General features: G+C 38.0%; 1 protein-coding gene across 1 annotated transcript; it reads right to left on the bottom strand.

Moving 5' to 3' along the window:
* Window positions 1-3897: 3897 nt before the first annotated feature.
* LOC136170887 (olfactory receptor 2A7-like) lies at window positions 3898-4830 on the bottom strand. The gene has a single exon (XM_065939455.1). The coding sequence runs from the start codon at window positions 4828-4830 to the stop codon at window positions 3898-3900; it is 933 nt and encodes a 310-aa protein (XP_065795527.1).
* Between the last annotated feature and the right edge of the window lie 21897 nt (window positions 4831-26727).

Below are 26727 nucleotides of genomic sequence, written 5' to 3'. Positions count from 1 at the left end.
ATAAAATATCCAAGTCAAGGATAAACCTATCTTCAAAAAGTCATCAAAGACTTGGAATTGCAATTTATGAAAACTTACAACTGTAAAGTATTTTTATTAAGTGTATTTTTGGAATAATTATGTATTGAAAGATCAAAACTTCAATGTATCATTTGGAATACTAAAAAATGGGAATTTAAAGCAGAATTTGCTACGGATCACTGCTCAAGAAAGAGAAACTTTACTTAATAGATACTGCTTTTTGATTATGAGAATTGTGACCTATTTGGCACAATTTATTCTAAATATGGGCTTCCCAGGTGGCTCAGATGGTAAAGAATCTGCTTGCAATGCAGGAAATGAAGCTTCAATCCCTGAGTTGAGAAGAACACCTAGAGAAGGGAATGGCTACCTACTCCAGCATTCTTGCATGGAGAATTTCATCATATCTGATAAACATACCAAAAATACATTACCAGGTATGACCAGTTCTCAAATGCAAAGTAGACGTGTTCAAGATATCGTACAATTGTGCTCATTTCACATGCTAGCAAGGTACTGCTCAAAATACTTCAAGCTAGGCTTCAACAGTATGTGAACCGAGAACATCCAGATGAACAAGCTGGATTTAGAAATGGCAGAAGAACCAGAGATCAAATTGCCAACATCTGTTGAATTACAGAAAAAGCAAGGGAATTCAAGAAAAGCATCTACTTCTGCTTCATTGATTATGCTAATGCCTTTGACTGTGTGGATCACAACAAACTGTGGGAAATTCTTCCAGAGATGGGAATACAAGTCCACCTGACCTGCCTCCTGAGAAACCTGTATGCAGGTAAAGAAGCAATAGTTAGAACTGGACATGGAAAAATGGACAGGTTCCAAATTGGGAAAGGAGTACCTCAAGGATGGATACTGTCACCCTGTTTATTTAACACACATGCAGAGTACATCATGCAAAATTCCATGAGGGATGAAGCACAAGCCAGAATCAAGATTGCCAGGAGAAATATCAATAACCACAGATATGCAGATGACACCACTCTTATGGCAGAAAGCGAAGAAGAATTAAAGAGCCTCTTGATGAAAGTGAAAGAGGAGAGTGAACAAGCTGGCTTAAAACTCAACATTCAGAAAACTAATATCATGGCATCTGGTTCCATCACTTTATGGCAAATAGATGGGGAAATAGTAGAAACAGTGACAGACTTTATTTTCTTGGACTCAAAAATCACTGCAGATGGTGACTGCATCTATGAAATTAAAAAACGCTTGCTCCTTGGAAGAAAAGTTATGACAAACCTAGGCAGTGTATTAAAAAGGAGAGACATTACTTTGCTGAAAAATGTCTGTATGGTCAAAGCTATGGTTTTTCCAGTGGTCATGTATGGATGTGAGAGTTGGACCATAAAGAAGCCTGAGTGCTGAAGAACTGATGCTTTTGAACTGTAGTGTTGGGGAAGATTCTTGAGAGTCCCTTGGACTGTATTGAGATCAAAGGAGTCAATCCTAAAGGAAATCAGTCCTGAATATTCATTGGAAGGACTGATGCTGAAGCTGAAACTCCAATACTTTGGACATCTGATTTGAAGAGCCGACTCATTGAAAAGACCCTGATGCTGGTGAAGATTGAAGGCAGAAGGAGAAGGGGACAACAGAGGACAAGATGGCTGGATGGTATCGCTGACTTGGGAGATGGAGAAGGACAGAGAATACTTGTTGCACTCCATCACATGCAAAGAATCAGACATGAGTGAGCAACTGAACAACATTCTAATTTTAGAAAATACCCTTCAGTATTATTGAAATGCCTTAGCTCTGGCTGCAGGCTTATTGCAGCATTATTTTTTTAATTCATTTCTCAGATTTTAGAAAGGTAAATTGGAGGATCTTGGATAACGGGCATAGGTAATTCTTTTCCTGAGAGGAAGTATCCATCATTATAAAGGTTCAAATTGACATCCACATTAAACATGATTATGTTGTGAGTTATCTCAGAGTCAGTCAGTTCTTCAGTGACCATAACCTCCCAGTGAAAAAGCCCCACAATGGATAAACACTAATGTTCTCATTTTGATCTCATAGTCTGATCATTAAAAATTCCCACAGATATGGTTAATTAATAGGGTTAGAACAGTATTTTCGTAAGTATAAACTTCATTAAGGACTAAACATTAACCCCAACCAACATTAAAGAATCCTGATCCCCTTGTTGAAATGATATTTGTTCAATAATATAAATAAAACTTTGATACAATTAACTAATCTCTTTTAATCTCCCAAATTCTTAATTGTTCAGCAGAGCTTAACTCTACTAAAGCTTGACAGAACTCACTTCTTCAATCTACTCTAGGGCTTAACCTACAGTCAAAACATTTCTGTAACTGTGCTTAAAAGCCTTTACCTATCTCCAAGCTTTACCACTTTCCAAGTAGTTGGGACTTGACTGTACTTCAAAATAATATTTAAAAGTGCATAATTGGCCAAGGATGCAATTTATTTTTATATCCCTTAAAAATAGTGTTATTTTCTTCCAGCAGTAGAAACCTCAGGTTAACAAACTTCTTAAAAGTTTTGTCTGTCTGTGTATTTAGCCTCAAAATATTGATACTTAAAAGTTTTTTTTCACTAGGAGGAAATTTTTGTAACTGTGTAAATACCTCACTTATTCTGTCTTTTGAGATTATAGTAATCTATATGGCATTCTACATAGAGTATTGGGAAATTTCTGTTTGTGTTGCTACCATTTGAGGCTTTTTCTTTGTAAGAATAACCAATGAGAAATAAATCATGTATTTTCCCTATTTTGTTTTGTTCTTAATCTCCAAAGGATCAACTAGCCTCTTGGACATTCTATCTTTATTCATTTCCTTTTCACCCATCATATTTATCCTGCACCTGTTTCTATAAATATTCTCTTATAGAACTTCTCCCATGTCTCCATTTTCGAAACACAGCAATCAAACTTCTCTAAAGCTTATACACTAGTTAGGTAATCAACTTTGCAAATTGTTTGATTCCTTTAAGAAACTTGGTTTTCTCTTTATGTCCTTGAATGAGAAAAATAGATTGATTTCATATATGGGTAGCTAGGAAAATATATACACAATAAGTTTTTTAAATCTCAGGTTTAGACGACTATGAAACTGAATGAGGTCATTTCCTGAGATGTATTTTGGAATACTTACCCAAGAAGTAGAGGGTTGGATTTATCATTTCCGGATAATAGAGAAGTGCACTGCATATTTAGACCTACATCCTCTTTACAGGATCACTCTGCAGGAAAAAAATCATTTGACTCAAGAAGACAGTTACAGAAAGTGTTCACAATGAATCAATCAATATCAAGATTTCCAGTTCTAATAAACTTCTAAAGAAATGTTATTTAAAACTTTCATGTGATCAAGTAAGTTTGGAAAACAACTGGAATAGAATTTTTCTGTATTTACCATAGGAATTTTTACAGTTTTTACTGTGATAGTATGAATTGTGAGCCCCCTAAAATGAGTCATCTAATATGCAATAGCTCTCAAAATCATTTGATGCCAGAATTTATTTTTAAAGCCCTCTTCAAGAGCTGGAGATTTGAGGAAAACATTTTGGGAGACTGGGGCTGGAACATAGCTTGATGAAGAAATTATAAAGACTATGATTCTAGATCTGTGATTTCCAGATATTGGTCTATAACATTCAGTAGAATCACAAACTGCTACTGGTAATATTTGGATAATGATAATATTTAAAAGTGCAGTTTTCGAAAATACTTCCCACATCTACTGAATCAGTAATCTAATGGTGGGTCAGGAGATTTACTTTATTTTTAATAAGCATCTCAGATAATCTTATGTAGGGTTGGGCTTGAGAGCTTTTGAAATAATATCCTCCTAGGTCATTGTCAACCCTGATGTGATCATCTTTTCATAAAACTCTCTTTATTCCCAGCACTCTCTTCATGGCATTCTTTACTTCTGAATTCTTAAGAGTATAGATAAGGGGATTGAGCATGGGATTGAAAAGGCTGTGAAACAGGAGAAGATATTTCTTCTGTTCCTTGGGGTTCCCATACCTGGGTCCAACATACATGATAATGGCTGTGCCATAAAAGAGTCCAACCACACAGAGGTGAGAGGAGCAGGTGGAGAAGGCTTTTCTTTGCCCTTCCCCAGACTGGAGCCTAAGGATGGCACAGAGGATGCACATATATGAGATTATAATTGAGGAGAAGGGTCCCACTAGCATAGAAATCGATCCAGCCAATACCATTATCTCATTGACATGTGTATCTGCACAAGCAAGTTTGAGAACAGCCATAATTTCACAGAAGAAATGGTCGATTTTCTGGGCGATGCAGAAGGGCAAGGGTAAAAGTAACACTAGATGAACCAAAGACAGAAGGACTCCAATGGTCCAGGAAGTCACCACCAGCATGATGCAGACTCTCCAGCTCATGATGACTGAATACCGGAGGGGGTGGCAGATGGCCACATATCGATCATAGGACATCACCACCAGGAGAAGACATTCTATGGCAGCAAATGTCAGGAAGAGAAAGGTCTGTGTGATGCAGCCAGCAAAGGAGATGGGCTTGGCTGGACTCAGGAGGTTGAGCAGCATCTGGGGCACCGTGCTGCAGGCGTAGGCCATGTCGACGATGGCCAGGTGTGAGAGGAAGAAGTACATGGGGGTGTGCAGTCTGGAGTCCAGTGAGATGAGCCCCAGGATGACCCCGTTCCCCAGCAGCGTGAGGACATAGAACAGGGAGAAGAGCCCAAAGAGGAGCGTCTGAATTCTTGTATCAAGAGGAAATCCCAGGAGGATGAACTCAGTGACAGAGGTCGTATTGTCTCCCATACCCCTACGACAGAAGGAACAGAGTTGATGTCCAGGGTTAAAGAGTCATCTCTGAAAATAGACTTATGTCAACTTATACTTTTCTGTGGTGTAAAAATGTATTCAGAAACACTTGCAGTGAATTTTTGTGTTTTCAAATGAAAGTTTAAATAATTTATTTGATAATCCTAAAATGCATACATACACATAAGCACATATATACATATATTTTCTTTCTTAAGTTTTTAAGAGGCTAAATTTTCAAAATAACTATGTTGCCACATGTTAATCAAATATATAGTTTTTGTTTCATTCAGTGAAATACCTCATATCATTGAAATAAATTCTATTCTTCTTTGCTTATATTAATGTATCTGTATTTTTTCCCAGACTACGACCCTTACCTGATATACATGCTAATGTCCTTAAGCTGCAATACATCAAATTTTGAGTTAGAAGGGTTTATCAAAGACAGTGCATACTAAGAGTAGATGTACCATTTTCCAAAATACACCATTAGGAATTAACCACTTACCTGCCTGTTGAGACACACTTTCCACTTCTGCATCTTAGTGGTTACCTCCACAACTAATAGTGCACAAAATCTCTGCTTGTTCAAGTGTAAAAACCTGTTTTCAGCCCATAATCTGTTCTTTCACATTGAATTTTTCACAATATTCTGATGAACATTTATATGAATGACTGAATAGATTTGTACTGTGCTGTTTATCTAAACATAAAAACAAAATCAATAATTTCATTAGATTAGAACTCACTGTTGATATATACTCTAGAAATACTCTGTTTCAGACACTGACTCTACAGGTGGTTGGCAATAACTAGAGGACCCCTGGGAGAGATGCTGGAAAGGGGTCTCCTAATTCCTTGAAAGATTGAACTAAATAATCTTTCTTATTCTAAGATTCCACAATTAGAATGCAAGTATAAACATAATATTGCCCCTCTTGGTTTAATTTCATTCCCATCTTTTCTGTAAGACCATCTTGTCTTGGAGAGAGCAAGAATGAATAATAAATCTCAATTTAAATGGCAATAGAACTATAAACATTTACAAATCATCCCATTTCCATTGTTACACCCCTGTTACTATTCCAGTGATAAGTGTCATATCCAGAAGGTTAAAAATAAATCATTTTATGTTTATTAATTTCCATTTTACCTACCATTGCTCTAAGGGTGGAAATATCAATGATATGAACTATATGCTCATACGCATGGCTCAGACCCTTGTTTTCTCACATAAACATAAAACTTCTTGTCACTAACCCAAAAACTGAAGAAAAGCTATGGCCAACCTAGCCAGCATAATAAAAAGCAGAGACATTACTTACCCAACAAAGGTCTCTCTAATTAAACCTATGGTCTTTCTCGTAGTATGTATGAATGTGAGAGTTGGACTATAAAGAAAGCTGAATGCCAAAGAATTGATGCTTTTGAACTGTGGTGTTGGAGAAGACTCTTGAGAGTCTCTTGGACTGCAAGGACATCCAACCAGTGAATCCTAAAGGAAATCAGTCCTGCATATTCATTGGAAGAACTGATGTTGAAGCTGAAACTCCAATACTTTGGCCACCTGTAAAGAACTGAGTCATTGGAAAAGACCCTGATACTGGGAAATATTGAAGGCAGGAGGAGAAGGAGACAAGGGAGGATGAGATGGTTGGATGGCATCACCAACTTGATGGACATGAATTTGAGCAAGCTCTGGGAGTTGGCAATGGACAGGGAAGCCTGATGTGCTGCAGTCCATGGGGTCACAAAAAGTCAAACATGACTGAGCAACTGAACTGAACTGAATCCAAAAACTGAATATTCTTCCTTAAATATTTAAATATTTGACTTCTCTCTGTATGTGATACTTCAAGCCTAGTTTTTTTTTTAAATAAAAAGGTATTGGCCTTTAAAAATATTAAATATTTAGCAGAAATTCACACACACTTTGCTCCTTACTTATAGATAGCTACCAGTCAAAAATAACCATTGAGATACTGACTGTATTAACACATTGATATTTCCAGCAAAACTGGAATGTGAATTCAAATAAAATTTTGCATGTTATTGGAGAGTGACTGTAAAGGCTAATAAGCAGTGAAAATGATGTTCAAATATATTTGACCAGAAGTCACAAAGGCAATTAAGGAACTTGTGTGTCTAGAGATGAGTGTTGTATGGACCCCACAATACCTTCATGCAGAAAAAAGCAAACATACCTGGTGTGGCTACATTTCCTAGTGATTCTGTAAGACTTGCTCCTCCTCTGAGGACTGTCGAGAAAGGATCTTGGTTGCTCATGCTGCCCAAGAGAGGAGAAGAATTTATTCACTTATAACACCCACAGGGCTCCTTCCCAATTGTCACGAGAGCTTGAGTAGGGCACAGTAGGTCTCCCAGCAGTTTGCCCCCTCTAGACACATATGGAAGCCAGCCACTGCCCCCCCTTCTGAGTCGGAAAAGGACTTGCAGTCTCTGAGGAAACAAGAGAAATAGCAAGACCTTTAGGGATTAAGAACCTCTAATTAAGGTACTAAGGTAATACCTTAATAACAACAAGAATACACACATATTAAGTTACGCTCTTCTTGTTGTTCAGTCACTAAGTCATATCCAACTCTGTGACCCCGTGAACTGCACCACACCAGGCTTTCCTGTCTCTCACTATCTCTGGAGTTTGCTCAAACTCATGTCCAGTGAATCAGTGATGCCATCCAACCACCTCATCCACTGTCGCCCCTTCTCCTCTTGCCCTCAGTCTTTCCCAGCATCAGGATCTTTTCCAATGAGTTGGCTCATAGGAGCCAAATTATTCATAGCATATGTTCAAATTATTGGAGCTTCAGCTTCAGTATCAGACCTTCCAGTGAATACTCAGGGTTGATTTACTTTGTTATTAACTGGTTTGAATTCCTTGCAATCCAAGGGACACTTTCAAGAGTTTTCTCCATCCCCATAGTTTGAAAGCATCAATTCTTCAGCGCTCAGCCTTCTTTATGGTCCATCTCTCACTCTCTGCTTACCCCCTGAATATTACTGCTACCCAAATACAGGAATTTGTTATGGTTCATGAATTTTTACGTCAGTCCAGCTCCCAAACATACAAGAGGCACTTGGGAGATGCAGAGATTGATTCCTGTTTATTATCTGACAGTGAAGCAGAAACTCAACATTAATTCCTGAAGCTGTATTTATTTTAGTGTACTTAGTTTGCAACTATGGTGAATCTTGTAGCAGAATAAAAAGGTCTTAATCATCACATCATTTTAGATAGCAACTCAGAACCTACATCCTTGAGCACCGATCTGGAAATGTGTGGGCATCCTTGTTAGTGTTTCCTGTTGGACATGCCCTGCAGCTTCTGGATCTGTCTGGAGGATGAATGAGTAAAGAAAAAGTGCTGATGCAGTTTACTTTTGAAAAATTTTTGATAATTTCTGGTGCCACCCTCATGGAAAAGATAAGCTCTATAAAAGCAGAGGGCCAACTCCTGTCCTTTTTATCCTATGGTGGGGCATATGTAGTCTACCTATCAGAGTAGGCATATACTACTATCAATACATACTGAAGAAGAGTATTCTAATTTTTCAGAGGGTTATCAACAACCCAGTACTCCAAATCTGCATGTCAGGTTACAATTTCTATCTAATCTACAAGTTCTGAGCAATACAATACGTTTTGTTGTTACTCAGTCACGAAGTCCTGTCTGACTCTTTGCAACCCCATGGAGTGCAGCATGCCAGGCTCCTCTGTCCTTCACTATCTCCTGGAGTTTGCTGAAACTCTTGTGCATTGAGTCGGTGATGCCATCCAACTGTCCCATCCTCTGTCACCAAAGTATTGGAGCTTCAGCCTCTGTCCCTCCAGTGAATAACAAAATGTATTGGAACCAGTTATTTCCTTGGCCATTTGCCCTTTGTCACTCCTTTCTGTGAAATGAGCCTAGTGGACTGAGGTGATATTACATATACATCGGAAATCACATGATCTAATAGTGCTCAGTGGAGGTACTGATCAAGATACTGTGGACAAGAAAGTGAAATTCATACTTGTGATGGATATCATCTGCAACCCAATGAATCATTGCCCTATATAGGGTGGAAGGATTCGGTATGCCATCAGGTGACACGGTGGCAGTGGTGGTTTAGTCACTAAGTCGTGTCCGACTCTTGCAACCCCTTGTCAGACTCCTCTGTCTGGGATTCTCCAGGCAAGAATACTGGAGTGGGTTGCCATCTCCTTCTCCAATCAAGTGACTTACTGGTCCCCTTAAGAGGAAGGTACCCTACCGAGGGCTCAGCATTGGGCTCGCTGCTAACAGAGCAGGTATTCAGCAAGTAGAGTGGCCCTGGGGAGAGGCAGCCTGTGCTGTTACATGCACGCTGAGCCCCCATCTCATTGCTTACTGCATTTGTGTGATCAGTGTGCAGTCAGTGGAGAGGCCGAAAGCAGAGGCTGCTCGACATCTGCTGAGTCATCCTGTACCTGGCTGTTCAATGCCTCTTCTGCAATGATGTCTTTGGCTGGCATGACTGTGGGATGCACAGATTCAGATACTTTGTGTATCTCACATCTTTCCCCCATACCTCCATTCACCCAACATCCCAACTGTGCTCCTTCCAGGTCCTTGACCAACCAGTCAACCCATTTGCCATTTTCCAGGAGACTGTGGATGTTCTTATCTCAGGAAACTTCTCTCTCCACAGGTAGATGAATAGTTGAATGGCTAGCTATGGCAATGAGAAATTTACTCTAATTACCTTTAAGGCCCCACACCTGAGTGCTACATATATTGCACCAGTATATCAAGCCAAGTCATCCTTATATCAAGTCTTTCTTCCTAAACTATCAACTGGTTGTAGGAAATCTCTTGGAGATTATTCACATGCATGTGTGTGCGCGTGTACACACATACACACATTTGAGGGAGACATCAGTGATACAGGTGATGTGGAGGTCTGGACCAACTGTTCATCCATTGCTTTTGTCTTCTGCAGGTGTTCTTGGCCTACGTTATTCCACACTCAGTGTCTGATGCACAGTTTCTGTGATGACACTCTCTCATGATTTGGAGGGGTCTGACAGCATTTCAGTTCAAACAGGCAGCTCTGGATCTATAGTAACCTGATGTTCTTCGATTAGTTTCTACTAAGTCTCAGAAATACATGAAGAATGGTGTTTCTGAAAGGTGTATTGTCTTTGCTGTTCATGGAGAGCCTTGATGCCGGGTCCCTGTGGCCTGTCCCACAATTCACCTATATGGGCTCAGCAGAGTCATATTTATCTATGAGAGATAAGCTTTGTATCCATGTGGTCTGCCAGTCCAAAGTTCCAAGTGCTAAATCTATAATATAAAGTGTTTAGTCCAATGAATTTTCATAGATCAATACATGCATGCAAGCACCATCCAGACGAAACTATAGAATGTCTCCATCACCACAGAAAATTCCTGTGACCCCTCTCATTGCTGTTAATAGAAATCACTTTCTTACACCAAGGTGACCACTATTCTGACTTCCGTCACAGATTTGCTTTGCCTGTTTTTGAGCTTTTATAAATAAGTTACACACAGTGAACGCTTTTGTTTCTGGCTTCTTTGACTCAATGAAATGGTTTTGAAATTCACTCATGCTCTTTGTGTATCAGAGGTTCACTCTTTTTTATGCTGCATAATATTCAATATGAACATTCCAAAATTCATTTGTCTATCCTACTCTTCATGGATATTTGGGTCCTTTTTAGTTTTTGGCTATTGTGACTTAATTTTCTATGAATATTCTTTTACTTGTTTTCACTGGGTGTATGCCAAGGAATAGACTTACCAAACCATAGGCTAGGCACATGCTTATTTTTATTAATAGCAAATATTGCCAGTTTTCCAGTGCGGTTTTATCATTTTACATTCCCACCAACAGTTCATATTAATTTTGTAATTTTAACTAATGTGATATATCTTTGTGATTTTATTTACATTTTATTGATGACTAACTGTATTGAACACATTATCATATGCTCATTGACCTTTGGATAACCTTTTGTATGAAGTCTTTATTCAAATCTTTTGCCCATCTTTTGAGTTTGCTTTGTTTTTTCTCTTAATGATTTGTAGGCCTTCTATGTAGAGACTGTGAGTGAGTGCAAAACTGTGGTAGTTTGAGCATTCTTTGGGATTGTCTTTCTTTGGGATTGAAATGAAAACTGACCTTTTCCAGTCCTGTGGCCACTGCTGAGTTTTCCAAATTTGCTGGCATATTGAGTGAAGCACTTTCAGAGCATAATCTTTTAGGATTTGAAAGAGTTCAACTGGAATTCCATCACCTCCACTAGCTTTGTTCATAGTGATTCTTCCTAAGGCCCACTTGACTTCACATTCCAGGAAGTCTGGATCTAGGAGAGTGATCACACCATTGTGATTATCTGGGTCATAAATATCTTTTTTGTATAGTTCTTCCATGTATTATTGCCACCTCTTCTTATTATCTTCTGCTTCTGTTAGGTCCATACCTTTTCCGTCCTTTATTTTGCCCATATTTTCATGGAATGTTCCCTTGGTATCTCTAATTTTCTTGAAGAAATCGCTAGTCTTTCCCATTCTATTGTTTTCCTCTATTTCTTTGCATTGATCACTGAGGAAGGCTTGCTTATCTCTCCTTGCTATTCTTTGGAACTGTACATTCAAATGGGATAACTTTCCTTTTCTCCTTTGCTTTTTTCTTCTCTCTTTTCAGAGCTATTTGTAAGGCCTCCTCAGACAGTCATTTTGCTTTTTGCCTTTCTTTTTCTTGGCAATGGTCTTGATCCCTGCATCCTGTACAATGTCACAAACCTCCATCCATAGCTCTTCAGGCACTCTGTCTATCAGATCTAGTCCCTTAAATCTATTTCTCACTTGCACTGTATAATCATAAGTAATTTGATTTAGGTCATACTGGGATGGTCTAGTGCTTTTCCCTACTTTCTTCAATTTAAGTCTGAACACAGTCAGTTCCTGGTCTTTTTTCTGCTGACTATAGAGCTTCTCCATTTTTGGCTGCAAAGAATATAATCAATCTGATCTTGGTATTGACCATTTGGTGATGCCCATGTGTAGAGTCTTCTCTTGTGTTCTTGGAAGAGAGTGTCTGCTATGATCCGTGCATTCTCTTGGCAAAACTCTGTTAGCTTTTGGCCTGCTTCATTCTGTACTCCAAAGCCAAATTTGTCTGTTACTCCAGAAGTTTCTTGACTTCCTACTTTTGTATTCCAGTCCCCTATAATGAAAAGGACATCTTTTGGGGGTGTTAGTTCTAGAAGGTCTTATAGGTCTTCATAGAACCAATCAACTTCAGCTTCTTCAGCATTACTGGTTGGGGCATAGACTTGGATTACTGTGATACTGAATGGTTTGCCTTGAAAATGAACAGAGATCATTCTGTAATTTTTGAGATTGCATCCAAGTACTGCATTCCAGACTCTTTAGTTGACTCTGATAGCTACTCCATTTTTTCTGAGGGATTCTTGCCCACAGTAGTGGATATAATGGTCATCATCTCACATGCTAGTAAAGTAATGCTCAAAATTCTCCAAGCCAGGATTCAACAGTATGTGAACATGATGCTCCAGATGTTTAAGCTGGATTTAGAAAAGGCAGAGGAACCAGAGATCAAAGTGCCAACATCTGGTGGATCATTGAAAAAGCAAGAGATTTCCAGAAGAACATCTATTTCTGCTTTATTGACTATGTCAAACCTTTGCCTGTGTGGATCATGACAAACTGTGGAAAATTTCAAAGAGATGGGAATATCAGACGACCTGACCTTCATCTTGAGAAATCTGTATGCAGGTCAGGAAGCAACAGTTCGAACTGGACACGGAAAAACAGAGTGATTCCAAATTGGGAACGGAATATGTCAAGGCTGTATATTGTCACTCTGCTTATTTAACTTAGATGCAGAGTACATCATGAGACACAATGGACTGGAGGAAGCAGAAGCTGGAATCAAGTTTGCCCGGAGAAATATCAGTAACCTCAGATATGCAGATGACACCACCCTTATGGCAGAAAGTGAAGAAGAACTAAAGAGCCTCCTGATGAAAGTCAAAGAAGAGAGTGAAAATGTTGGCTTAAAGTTCACATTCAGAAAACTAATATCATGGCGTCTGGGCCCATCACTTCATGGCAAATAGATGGGGAAACAGTGACAGACTTTATCTTTTTGGGCTCCAAAATCACTGCAGATAGCGACTGCAGTCATGAAATTGAAATTAAAAGATGATCGCTCCTTGGAAGAAAAGTTATGACTAACCTAGACAGCAAATTAAAAAGCAGAGATGTTACTTTGCTGACAATGGTCCATCTAGTCAAAGTTATGGTTTTTCCAGTAGTCATGTATGAATGTGAGAGTTGAACTATCAAGAAAGCTGAGCAGCAAATAATTGATGTTTTTAAACTGTTCCATTGGAGAAGACTCTTGAGGGTCCCTTGGACTGCAAGAAGATGCAACCAGTTCACCCTAAAGAAAATCAGTCCTGAATATTCATTGGAAGGACTATGCTGGGACTCCAATACTTTGTCCACCTGATGTGAAGAACTGACTCATTTGAAAACACCCTGATGCTGGGAAAAATTGGGGGTGGGAGGAGAAGAGGATGACAGAGGATAAAATGGTTGGATGACATTACTGAGTCAATGGACATAAGTCTGAGTAAATTCCAGGAGTTGGTGATGGTCAGGGGGGCCTGGCATGCTGTAGTCCATGGGATCACAAAGAGTCGGACATGACTGAACGACTGAACTGAACTGAACTGAATGTAGCAAATATTTTAAAACCAGATTTAGAAAGGAAGAACAAAGTATTTAGCATAGTCCTAAAAAGTCTTTTCTCTCTGTGGCTGAGTTCACAGATCCACATGTAGAGGTCACAGCCTGGGCAAGGAGGCTCTCATTTTCTTTGTCTCCTTTCATTAGTGCCAGCTCTGGCCTCCATCCTTAATCACAATATTGGAAGTGGTGTGGAGAAAGACGGGAACCAGATCCAAGAGGCTCATGTTCACAGCTCAGATAAAAAGAGCTCCCCATAACAGCATCTTTATTTGCCAATCTAGTTGCAGTGAATACAAACTCTGACTCAGAAAGATAGACACCCAGGACATAATTTTCCTCTCACCATAGCCCTTGTCCTAATGCAATAATCCTTATCCCAAACCACCTACCAGGGCAGACAGATCTCAGCTACACATGATGGTGTTGTGGATCAGCCATGGGGTCACAAAGAGTTGGACACAACTGAGTGACTAATGCTTTCACTTTCACTTTCTGTAGTGAGAAATTCCAGGGTTAAAAATGTTTACTTCACTTTCTGATGATGCTAGAGCATAATAAAAATGTTGCTGTTTGCACTTAGGGGAGCTAAGGTTGTATTTTCTTTCTTTTTTTAAACTGAAGTATAGTTGATGTACAATGTTGTGCCAATATCTGCTGTACAGTAAAGCAACTCAGTTACACACATAAATCCTATTTTTAAATGTTATCTTCCATTATGGCTTATCCCTGGGGATTGAATACAGTTCTTTTTGCTATACAGTAGAACCTTATTGCTTATCCACATGAAATGTAATGTTTGAGATATACCAAAGTTTGTATTTTATCATCAGTTCAAAACAAACAATTCTCATGACTCTCTTGAGAATTTAGGTTTTCCAGGGGCCCCATTAGTCATTACACCTTTCCTGAGAGAAAAAATTTTCCTGAACATTCTCCCTGGGGGAAAACAGAGATTGCCTGTGATTGACTGTCTGTGCAGGAAATATCTGAATGAAAGTTAGGAGAAGACATGTTATCACAGATTTTAAGAAAATTTTCAAACATTTAAAAGGCTGTAACCTGAGGCAAATATCACAGCTCATCATACATAACACTTGGCCCTATACGGTTTTGCTAAAATGTAATGAAACTAAAAAATGAAAAGTGCTTCATCATTTTAAAAAATTGATAACCTGCACTTCATTAAAATAAAAAAAGTGTTTGCTCTTTGAAAGACACTGTGAAAAAATATTAAATATTGAGCCAAAGACTGGAGAAAATCTTTGCACATATTGGAAAAATGACTTGATTCCAAAATATAAAAAGAAGTCTAAAACACAATAATAAAACAAAAATCTCAATTTAAAAATGGGCCAAAGTCCCTAACAGACACCCCTTTAAAGAAAATATACTGACAGTAAATAACCATATGAAATGATACTCCACATGCATGTCATCAGGGAATTGCAAATTAAAATAACAATGAGATATCTCTATAGACCTAGTAGAATGGCCAAAATCCAAACATGGACAACATCAAACACTGTTTAGGATGTGGCCCAAAAGGAATTTTTATCCATTACTCAGAGATTTAATTTTCATTCACTGCAACATGGGACAGTTAGTTTGGAAGGCAGTTTGATAGTTTCTTAAAAAGTAAACATACTCGTACTATACGAATAATCAATCACCGTACTTGATATTCATTCATTCAAATGAGCTGAAAACATGTCCACACAAACCCTGCAAACAAATGTTTATAGCAACATTATTCACAATTATCAAACCTTGGGAGTAACAATGATGTCCTTCAACAGGTGAATGGATAAACAAACTGTAGACCCATATAACATTATTTTATCAGTGATATTATTCCCAAATTATAATGAAGTCCCCAAAATATGGAGAAACCTTAAATTAATATTGCTGTGTAAAAGAAGTCAAATTTAAAATGCTATATACATTGGAAGATTTCACCTATATCACATTCAGGGAAAGGTAAAACTATGGCGATATGGTAAATAGATGGGGAAACAATGGAAACAGTGACAGACTTAGTTTTTTGGACTCAAAAATCACTGCGGATGGTGATTGCAGCCATGAAATTAAAAGACACTTACTTCTTGGAAGAAAAGCTATGACCAACCCTGATAGTATATTAAAAAGCAGAGACATTACTTTGCCAACAAATGTCTGTCTAATCAAGGCTATGGTTCTTCCAGTGGTCACGTTTGAATGTGAGAGTTGGACTATGAAGAAATCTGAGTACTGAATAATTGATGCTTTTGAACTGTGGTGTTGGAGAATACTCTTGAGAGTCCCTTGGACTGCAAGAAGATCAAACCAGTCCATCCTAAAGGAAATCAGTCCTGAATATTCATTGGAAGGACTGATGCTGAAGCTGAAATTCCAATACTTTGGCTACCTGATGCAAAGAAATGAGTCATTGGAAAAGACCCTGATGTGGGGAACGATTGAGGCAGGAGAAGGGGACAACAGAGGATGAGAGGGTTGAATGGCATCACCCACTCGATGGACACGAGTTTGAGCAAGCTGTGGGAGTTGTTGACAGACAGGGAAGCCTGGCATGCTGCAGTCCATGGGGTCACAAAGAGTTGGACATGACTGAGTGACTGATCCGATGTAGATATTTAAAAGATCAGTGGTTGTCAGGGCTTTTGAGGAGAGAAAATGGAATGCATTAGTGAGATATAGCAGATCTGTAGGGCTGTGAAACCATTCTGTATGGTGTTATAGTGGTGGATATATGTCAGGATACATTTGTCAAAACTGATGGAATATATATCCCAAAGGGTGAAGTCTAAAATTAACTATGAAATTTTGTTGATAACGTATCAATATTGGCTCATCAGGTTTAACAAATACACCACACACATTGCAAGATATTAACACTGTAAGAAACTGGGGAGGAATGAGGGAATATACAGAACTCTGAGTTTAGCACCCGCCAGCCCCTCTTGCTCCAACACTGCTCCCTCTGGGGAGAGGAGTTGTTGGGTGCAGGAGGAGCACACACCCAGAGTGAATTGAATCAGCTCCCCCAGGGCTTCTGCGCCAGCAGTGTGGACCTTGACCTTGTCCCTGATGGGATGGTGACAGTAACCAAGCAGAAGGAAAGCCCTGCCTTACATCCGGTTCTACCCGAAGCCTGTATCTGTGAGTCGGCTTCTGTTTTGGTCTACACATTCGCTTCTTTGTTTTAGATGGAAGTGACATCTAAGATGTCATGTAAGATGTCTTTCTAGGACTTATTCACTAATCATAGTAACCTCTGGGTTCTGGTCACATTGCTGCAAATGGCAACATTTCAATTTCTGTTCCTGAGTAATATTCCATTGTATATATACATCTTATCTCTTCACTGTCAATGAGCATTGTTTTCATCTCATATCTATTGTAGCTACTATGCTGCTATGAACATTTAGGTGCACATATTTTTTGAATTAATGTTTTCCTTTTCTCTGAGTAAATATCCAGCAGTGGAACTGCTGAACTGCATGGTAGATCTATTTTTAATTTTATAGAGAAACTTCATACTGTTTACCATGGTGCCTGCACTAATCTACATCCCCACAAACACTGTACCAGGGTTCCCTTTTTTCAGATCCTAACACCCGTTATCTTATCTCTTTGATGACAGTCACTCTGACAGTTGTGAGGTGATACCCTATTGTGTTTTGTTTTGCATTTCCCTGATGATTAGTGATGTTGAATATCTTTTTATATGTCTGTTGGTCATCAGTATGTTTTCTTGGGAAAAAAACTAGAAATGAGGTCCTCTGCTCATATTTTAATTGCATTGTTTATTTTTTATATTGAGTTGTATGACTTCTTTATATGTTTTGGATATTAACCTTTTATCTGAAACATTGTTTGCCAAATATTTCCTCCCATTCAATAAATTGCTCTTCAGTTGGTGATGCTTTACTTTGCTCTGTAAAAGTTCTTTATTGTGAATGGGTCCCATTTATCTATTTTTACTTTTGCTTTATTTGCCTGAGGAGACAGATTCAAAAAATAATATTAAGACATTTCAAAATGCTTACTGCCTACATTTTCTTCTATGACTTTTATGGTTTCTGGTTTTACATTTAAGTCTTTAAACCATGTTGAATTTATTTTTGCATATGATATGGGAAAGTAGTCCAGCTTAATTCTTTTGCATGCAATTGTACAGTTTCTCCAATACTGCTCATTGAAGAGATTGACATTCTTTACTTTATATTATTACTTCCTTGGTCATAAATTGGCCATATATGTGCACGTTTATATTTGGGTTCTCTATTCTGTTCCATTGATCTGTGTTTTTGTTTTTGTGCCAGTACCATACTGTTTTGATTATCATAACTTTGTAGTGTAATCTGAAGACAGGAAATGTGATTATCTCATTTTGGTTTTCTTTCTCAAGGCTGGTCTGATGAAACATACCATGTTGTTTGAAGAATTGCATTGCATCTGTAGACTGCTTTGTGTAATATGGGCATTTTAATAATATTAATCCTTCTAATCCATGAACATGGGACATCTTTTAATTTACTTCTATCATCTTGAGTTTCTTTCATTAATGTTCATAGTTTTTGGAGTACAAAACTTTCCCCTTCCTGGTTAAATTTATTCCTAGGAATTTTATTCTTTTTGATGCAATTGTAAATGGGATTTTTTTTCTTGATTTCTATTTCTGATAGCTCATTTTTAGTGTACAAAAATTTAACAGATTAGTGCATAGTAATTTTTAATCCTGAAACTTTATTAAATTCATTTATTGGTTCTAATATTTTTTGGTGGAATCTTCAGAGTTGTATATATTATCATGTTATCTCAACCAGGAATAGTTTTACTTCTTTCCAAATTTTATTTTATACCTTTTTCAATTGTGGGGTCTAAGTCTTCCAGTACTCTGTTAAACAGTCATGGTGAGAGTGGGCATTTTTGTCTTGTTCCTGATCTTAGAGGAGATTTCAGCTTTTCAGCACTGAGTGTGATGTTCACCAGGCGTTCGTTATAAATGGCCTCTATTTTGTTCAAGTATATTCCTTCTATATCAATCTTGCTTACAGTTTTTATCATGAAAGGATGTTGAATTTTGTTCTGTGCTTTTCTTGCATCTATTCAGATGACCATGTCATCTAATGTCATTAACAAAATGACACCTCATTGGTTAATGTGGTGTCTCATGTTGATATATTTGTAGATACTTGCATCCCTGAAATAAATCCCACTTATCATGATGTATGATTTATGTAGTATTGAATTCAGCTTGCTAATATTTAGTTGAGGATTTTTCGTCTATATTAATCATGGATAATGGTTCGTAATGTTTATTTTTACTATTTGAAGTATTTTTATATGGGGTTGGTATCAGGGTATTGCTGACCTGGTAGAATGAATTAGAAAGTGTTTCCTCCTTTTCAATTTTTTGGTATAGCTGGAGAAGGATAGGTATTAAGGGAAAGTGAAAGTTGCTCAGTTGTGTCTGACTCGTTGTGACTCCACAAAATTCTCCAGGTCAGAATACTGGAGTGGGTAGCTTTCCTCTTCTCCGGGGGATCTTCTCAACCCAGGGATTGGACCCAGGCCACCAGCATTGCAGGCAGACTCTTTACCAGCTGAGCCACAAGGGATCCCCAAGAATACTGGAGTGGGTTGCCTATCCCTTCACCAGGGGATCTTCCTGACCCAGGAATCAAACTGGGGTCTACTGCACTGCAGGTGGATTCTTTATCAACTGAGCTATTGGGGAAGACCTTTTCAATTTTTTGAAATCTGAAACGTTTCCTACTTTTCAATTTTTTGGAATAGCTGGAGAAGCATAGGTATTAACTCTTATTTAAATATTTGGTAGAATTTGTCTGTAAAGCCTTTTGGTCCCACATTTCTGTTTGTTGGGAGATGTTATTAATCATTTAACATCACTATTAGTAATTGACCTGTGAGGTTTCCTATTACTTCCAAATCTAGGCTTGGAAAACTATCTATTTCTAGCAATGTTCAATTTTCTAGGTTATCCACTTTGTTGGTGTATAACAGTTTGCAGTATCCCCTTATAGTTATTTGCTTTTCAGTGATATCAGTTGAAAATTCTTTTTAATTTCTGACTTTATTCATTTAAGTCCTCTTTCTTTTTTTCATGATGAATCTGGCTAAAGGTCTATTGAGTTTATGTTTTCAAAGAACCAGGTTTTAATTTCATTGGTCTCTTTTATTTGCTCATTTATTTGGTCACTATGTCATTAATTTCCACTTTGGTTTTAATTATTTCCTTCCACTAACTTTGAGGTTTTTTGTTGTTTAGTTGTGAAATTGTGTACAACACCTTTGTGACCTCATGGACAGTCATGTTCCTTTGTCATGGAATTCTCCTGGCAAGAATACTGTGGTGGGTTGCCATTTCCTTCTCCAGGAGATCTTCTCAACCTAGGGATTGAACCAGCAACTCCTGCATTCAGTTCAGTGGCTCAGTCATGTCTGACTCTTTCCGACCCTATGGACTGCAACTCGCCAGGCTTCCCTGTCAATCACAAATTCCTGGAGCATACTCAAACTCATGTCCATCAAGTCGGTGATGCCATTCAACCATCTCATCCCCTGTCATCCCCTTCTCTTCCTGCCTTCAATCTTTCCCAGCATCAGGGTCTTTTCCAATGACTCAGTTCCTCACATGAGGTGACCAAAGTATTGGAGCTTCAGCTTCAGCATCAGTCCTTCCAAAGAATATTCAGGACTGATTTCCTTTAGGATGGACTCATTGGATCTCCTCACAGTCCAAAGGACTCTCAAGAGTCTTCTCCAACACCACAGTTCAAAAGCATCAATTCTTCGGCACTCAGTTTTCTTTCTTTTTTTTTTTTTTTTCCCTTTTTTCTATTGATTTTATTAGTTGGAGGCTAATTACTTTACAATATTGAAGTGGGTTTTGTCATACACTGACATGAATCAGCCATGCAGTTACATGTATTCCCCATCCCGATCCCCCCTCCCACCTCCCTTTCTACCTGATTCCTCTGGGTCTTCCCAGTGCACCAGGCCTGAGCACTTGTCTCATGCATCCAACCTGGGCTGGTGATCTGTTTCACTATTGATAATATACATGTTTCGATGCTGTACTCTCAAAACATCCCACCCTCACCTTCTCCCACAGAGTTCAAAAGTCTCTTCTGTACTTCTGTGTCTCTTTTTCTGTTTTGCATATAGGGTTATCATTACCATCTTTCTAAATTCCATATATATGTGTTAGTATGCTGCAATGTTCTTTATCTTTTTGGCTTACTTCACTCTGTATAATGGGCTCCAGTTTCATCCATCTCATTAGAACTGATTCAAATGAATTCTTTTTAATGGCTGAGTAATATTCCTTGGTGTATATGTACCACAGCTTCCTTATCCATTCGTCTACTGATGGGCATCTAGGTTGCTTCCATGTCCTGGCTATTATAAACAATGCTGCGATGAACACTGGGGTGCACGTGTCTCTTTCAGATCTGGTTTCCTCAGTGTGTATGCCCAGAAGTGGGATTGCTGGGTCATATGGCAGTTCTAGTTCCAGTTTTTTAAGAAATCTCCACACTGTTTTCCATAGTGGCTGTATTAGTTTGCATTCCCACCAACAGTGTAAGAGGGTTCCCTTTTCTCCACACCCTCTCCAGCATTTTTTGCTTGTAGACTTTTGGATAGCAGCCATCCTGACTGGCGTGTAATGGTACCTCATTGTGGTTTTGATTTGCCTTTCTCTGATAATGAGTGATGTTGAGCATCTTTTCATGTGTTTGTTAGCCATCTGTATGTTTTCTTTGGAGAAATGTCTGTTTAGTTCTTTGGCCCATTTTTTGATTGGGTCATTTATTTTCCTGGATTTGAGCTGCAGGAGTTGCTTGTCTATTTTTGAGATTAATCCTTTGTCTGTTGCTTCATTTGCTATATTTTCTCCCAATCTAAGGACTGTCTTTTCGCCTTACTTATAGTTTCCTTTGTTGTGCAAAAGCTTTTAAGTTTCATTAGGTCCCATCTGTGCATTTTTGCTTTTATTTCCAATCTTCTGGGAGGTGGGTCACAGAGGATCTTGCTGTGATTTATGTCGGAGAGTGTTTTGCCTATGTTCTCCTCTAGGAGTTTTATAGTTTTGGTCTTACATCTAGATCTTTAATCCATTTTGAGTTTATTTTTGTGTATGGTGTTAGAAAGTGTTCGAGTTTCATTCTTTTACAATTGGTTGACCAGTTTTCCCAGCACCACTTGTTGAAGAGGCTGTCTTTTTTCCATTGTATATCCTTGCCACCTTTGTCGAAGACAAGGTGTCCATAGGTCCGTGGATTTATCTCTGGGCTTTCTATTCCGTTCCATTGATCTATATTTGTGTCTTTGTGCCAGTACCATACTGTCTTGATGACTGTGGCTTTGTAGTAGAGTCTGAAGTCAGGAAGGTTGATTCCTCCAGTTCCATTCTTCTTTCTCAAGATTACTTTGGCTATTCGAGGTTTTTTGTATTTCCATACAAATTGTGAAATTATTTGTTCTAGTTCTGTGAAAAATACCGTTGGTAGCTTGAGAGGGATTGCATTGAATCTATAGATTGCTTTGGGTAAAATAGCCATTTTGACAATATTGATTCTTCCAATCCATGAACACGGTATGTTTCTCCATCTGTTTGTGTCCTCTTTGATTTCTTTCATCAGTGTTTTATAGTTTTCTATGTATAGGTCTTTTGTTTCTTTAGGTAGATGTACTCCTAAATATTTTATTCTTTTTGCTGCAATGGTGAATGGTATTGTTTCTTTAATTTCTCTTTCTGTTTTTTCATTGTTAGTGTATAGGAATGCAAGGGATTTCTGTGTGTTAATTTTATATCCTGCAACTTTACTATATTCATTGATTAGCTCTAGTAATTTTCTGGAAGAGTCTTTAGGGTTTTCTATGTAGAGGATCACGTCATCTGCAAACAGCGAGAGTTTCACTTCTTCTTTTCCTATCTGGATTCCTTTTCCTTCTTTTTCTGCTCTGATTGCTGTGGCCAAAACTTCCAACACTATGTTGAATAGTAGTGGTGAGAGTGGGCACCCTTGTCTTGTTCCTGACTTCAGGGGAAATGCTTTCAATTTTTCACCATTGAGGGTGATGTTTGCAGTGGGTTTGTCATATATAGCTTTTATTATGTTGAGGTATGTTCCTTCTATTGCTGCTTTCTGGAAAGTTTTAATCATAAATGGGTGCTGAATTTTGTCAAAGGCTTTCTCTGCATCTATTGAGATAATCATATGGTTTTGATCTTTCAATTTGTTAATGTGGTATATTACATTGATTGATTTGCAGATATTAAAGAATCCTTGCATTCCTGGGATAAAGCCCAGTTGGTCCTGGTGTATGATTTTTTTTTAAAATATGTTGTTGGATTCTGTTTGCTAAAATTTTGTTAAGGATTTTTGCATCTATGTCCATCAGTGATATTGGCCTGTAGTTTTCCTTTTTTGTGGCATCTTTGTCTGGTTTTGGAATTAGGGTGATGGTGGCCTCATAGAATGAGTTTGGAAGTTTACCTTCTTCTGCAATTTTCTGGAAGAGTTTGAGTAAGATAGGTGTTAGCTCTTCTCTAAATTTTTGGTAGAATTCAGCTGTGAAGCCATCTGGTCCTGGGCTTTTGTTTGCTGGAAGATTTCTGATTACAGTTTCGATTTCCTTGCTTGTGATGGGTCTGTTAAGATCTTCTATTTCTTCCTGATTCAGTTTTGGAAAGTTATACTTTTCTAAGAATTTGTCCATTTCATCCAAGTTGTCCATTTTATTGGCATAGAGCTGCTGGTAGTAGTCTCTTATGATCCTTTGGATTTCAGTGTTGTCTGTTGTGATCTCTCCATTTTCATTTCTAATTTTGTTAATTTGGTTCTTCTCTCTTTGTTTCTTAATGAGTCTTGCTAATGGTTTGTCAATTTTGTTTATTTTTTCAAAAAACCAGCTTTTAGCTTTGTTGATTTTTGCTATGGTCTCTTTAGTTTCTTTTGCATTTGTTTCTGCCCTAATTTTTAAGATTTCTTTCCTTCTGCTAACCGTGGGGTTCTTCATTTCTTCCTTCTCTAATTGCTTTAGGTGTACAGTTAGGTTATTTATTTGACTTTTTTCTTGTTTCTTGAGGTAAGCCTGTAATGCTATGAACCTTCCGCTTATCACTGCTTTTACAGTGTCCCATAGGTCTTGGGTTGTTGTGTTTTCATTTTCATTCATTTCTATGCATATTTTGATTTCTTTTTTGATTTCTTCTATGATTTGTTGGTTATTCAGAAGCATGTTATTTAGCCTCCATATGTTTGAATTTTTAACAATTTTTTTCCTGTAATTGAGATCTAATCTTACTGCATTGTGGTCAGAAAAGATGACTGGAATGATTTCAATTTTTCTGAATTTTCCAAGACCAGATTTATGGCCCAGGATGTGATCTGTTCTGGAGAAGGTTCCGTGTGCACTTGAGAAAAAGGTGAAGTTGATTGTTTTGGGGTCAATTGTCCTATAGATATCAATTAGATCTAGCTGGTCCATTGTGTCATTTAAGGTTTGTGTTTCCTTGTTAATTTTCTGTTTAGTTGATCTATCCATAGTTGTGTGTGGCATATTAAAGTCTCCCACTATTATTGTGTTACTATTAATTTCCTCTTTCATACTCGTTAGCATTTGCTGTACATATTGCGGTGCTCCTATGTTGGGTGCATATATATTTATAATTGTTATATCTTCTTCTTGGATTGATCCTTTGATCATTATGTAGTGTCCTTCTTTGTCTCTTTTCACATCCTTTATTTGAAAGTCTATTTTATCTGATATGAGTATTGCGACTCCTGCTTTCTTTTGGTCTCTGTTTGCGTGAAATATTTTTTCCAGACCTTCACTTTTAGTCTGTATGTGTCTCTTGTTTTGAGGTGGGTCTCTTGTAGACAGCATATATAGAGGTCTTGTTTTTGTATCTATTCAGCCAATCTTTGTCTTTTGGTTGGGACATTCAACCCATTTACATTTAAGATAATTATTGATAGGTGTGTTCCTGTTGCCATTTACTTTGTTGTTTTGGGTTCACGTTTATACAACCTTTCTGCATTTCCTGTCTAGAGAAGATCCTTTAGCATTTGTTGAAGAGCTGGTTTGGTGGTGCTGAATTCTCTCAGCTTTTGCTTGTCTGTAAAGCTTTTGAATTCTCCTTCATATCTGAATGAGATCCTTGCTGGGTACAGTAATCTAGGTTGCAGGTTATTCTCTTTCATTACTTTAAATATGTCTTGCCATTCCCTTCTGGTCTGGAGGGTTTCTATTGATAGATCAGCTGTTATCCTTATGGGAATCCCCTTGTGTGTTATTTGTTGTTTCTCCCTTGCTGCTTTTAATATTTGTTCTTTGTGTTTGGTCTTTGTTAATTTGATTATAAGTGTCTTGGTGTGTTTCACCTTGGGTTTATCCTGTTTGGGACTCTCTGGGTTTCTTGGACTTGGGTGGCTATTTCCTTCCCCATTTTAGGGAAGTTTTCAGCTATTATCTCCTCGAGTATTGTCTCGTGGCCTTTCTTTTTGTCTTCTTCTTCTGGGACTTCTATGATTCAAATGTTGGGGCGTTTCACATTGTCCCAGAGGTCCCTGAGGTTGTCCTCATTTCTTTTGATTCTTTTTTCTTTTTTCCTCTCTGCTTCATTTATTTCCACCATTTTATCTTCCTCCTCACTTATCCTATGCTCTATCTCTGTTATTCTACTCTTGGTTCCCTCCAGAGTGTTTTTGATCTCATTTATAGCATTATTCATTTTTAATTGACTCTTTTTTATTTCTTCTAGCTCTTTATTAAACATTTCTTGTATCTTTTCAATCTTTGTCTCCAGACTATTTATCTGTAACTCCATTTTGTTTTCAAGATTTTGGATCTTTTTTATTATCATTATTCTAAATTCTTTTTCAGGTAGATTCCCTATCTCCTCCTCTTTTGTTTGACTTGGTGGGCATTTTTCATGTTCCTTTACCTGTTGGGTATTTCTCTGCCTTTTCATCTTGTTTAGATTGCTGTATCTGGAGTGGACTTTCTGTATTCTGGAGGTCTGTGGTTCCTTTTTATTGTGGAGGTTTTACCCAGTGGGTGGGTTTGGACGATTGGCTTGTCAAGGTTTCCTGGTTAGGGAAGCTTGCACCGGTGTTCTGGAGCGTGGAACTTGATTTCTTCTCTTTGGAGAGCAATGGAGTGCCCAGTAATGGGTTTTGAGATGGGTCTATGTGTTAGGTGTGACTTTGGGCAGTCTGTATGTTGACGTTCAGGGCTATGTTCCTGCATTGCTGGAGAATTTGCGTGGTATGTCTTGCTCTAAAACTTATTGGCTCTTGGGTGGTGGTTGGTTTCAGTGTAGGTATGGAGGCTTTTGTACGGCCTCTTATTACTTAAAGTTCCATGTAGTCAGGAGTTTTCTGGTGTTCTTAAGTTTTGGGCTTAAGTCTCCTTCCTCTGGATTTCAGTTTTATTCTTCCAGTAGTCTCAGGACTTCTCCAACTATACAGCACTGATAATAAAACTTCTAGGTTAATGGCGAAAAGATTCTCCCCCATTAGGGACACCCAGAGAGGTTCACAGAGTTATATGAAGAAGAGGAGAGGGAGGAGAGAGATAGAGATGAGCAGGAGGAGAAAAAGGGGGACTCAAGAGGAGAGAGACAGATCTACGCAGTTGTCTGTTCCCAGAGTGTTCTCCGTAGCCCAGACATCCACAAAGATTCACAGAATTTGACTGGGAAGAGAAGGGGAAAGGAGGAAATAGAGGTGTTCTGAGGTAGAAAACAGAGAGTCAAGATTGGGAGAGAATAATCAACACAGTCCTGAATAAAAATGGGAACTGAATATTGGATCCTTAAATGTCCACAATTTATATCATATACTGAAAAACAAAGATTAAAAATCTAGAGTAGAGGTTAGACTCTTAAAAATACTATATTAAAAACAAAAACCAAAACACACAAAAAATTTTAGAAATATATATGAAGTTTGGTTTAAAAATAGGGCTTCTCTTTTTTCTTTTGTAAGGTTATAGTGTAATGAAAATGAAAATTAAGGAATAGTAGAGGAGTAATAGAGGAGTTTAAAAGGAAATAAGAGAAAAAG

Source organism: Muntiacus reevesi, chromosome 6, assembly GCF_963930625.1.
Source record: "Muntiacus reevesi chromosome 6, mMunRee1.1, whole genome shotgun sequence".
Classification (NCBI taxonomy): Eukaryota; Metazoa; Chordata; class Mammalia; order Artiodactyla; family Cervidae; genus Muntiacus; species Muntiacus reevesi.
Note: the sequence above shows the minus strand (reverse complement) of the source record. Positions and strands in the feature narration are given on the sequence as shown.

Bases quoted from the DNA above. Each gene is read 5' to 3' on its own strand.
- LOC136170887 (XM_065939455.1), bottom strand. From the start codon at position 4,830: ATGGGAGACAATACGACCTCTGTCACTGAGTTCATCCTCCTGGGATTT.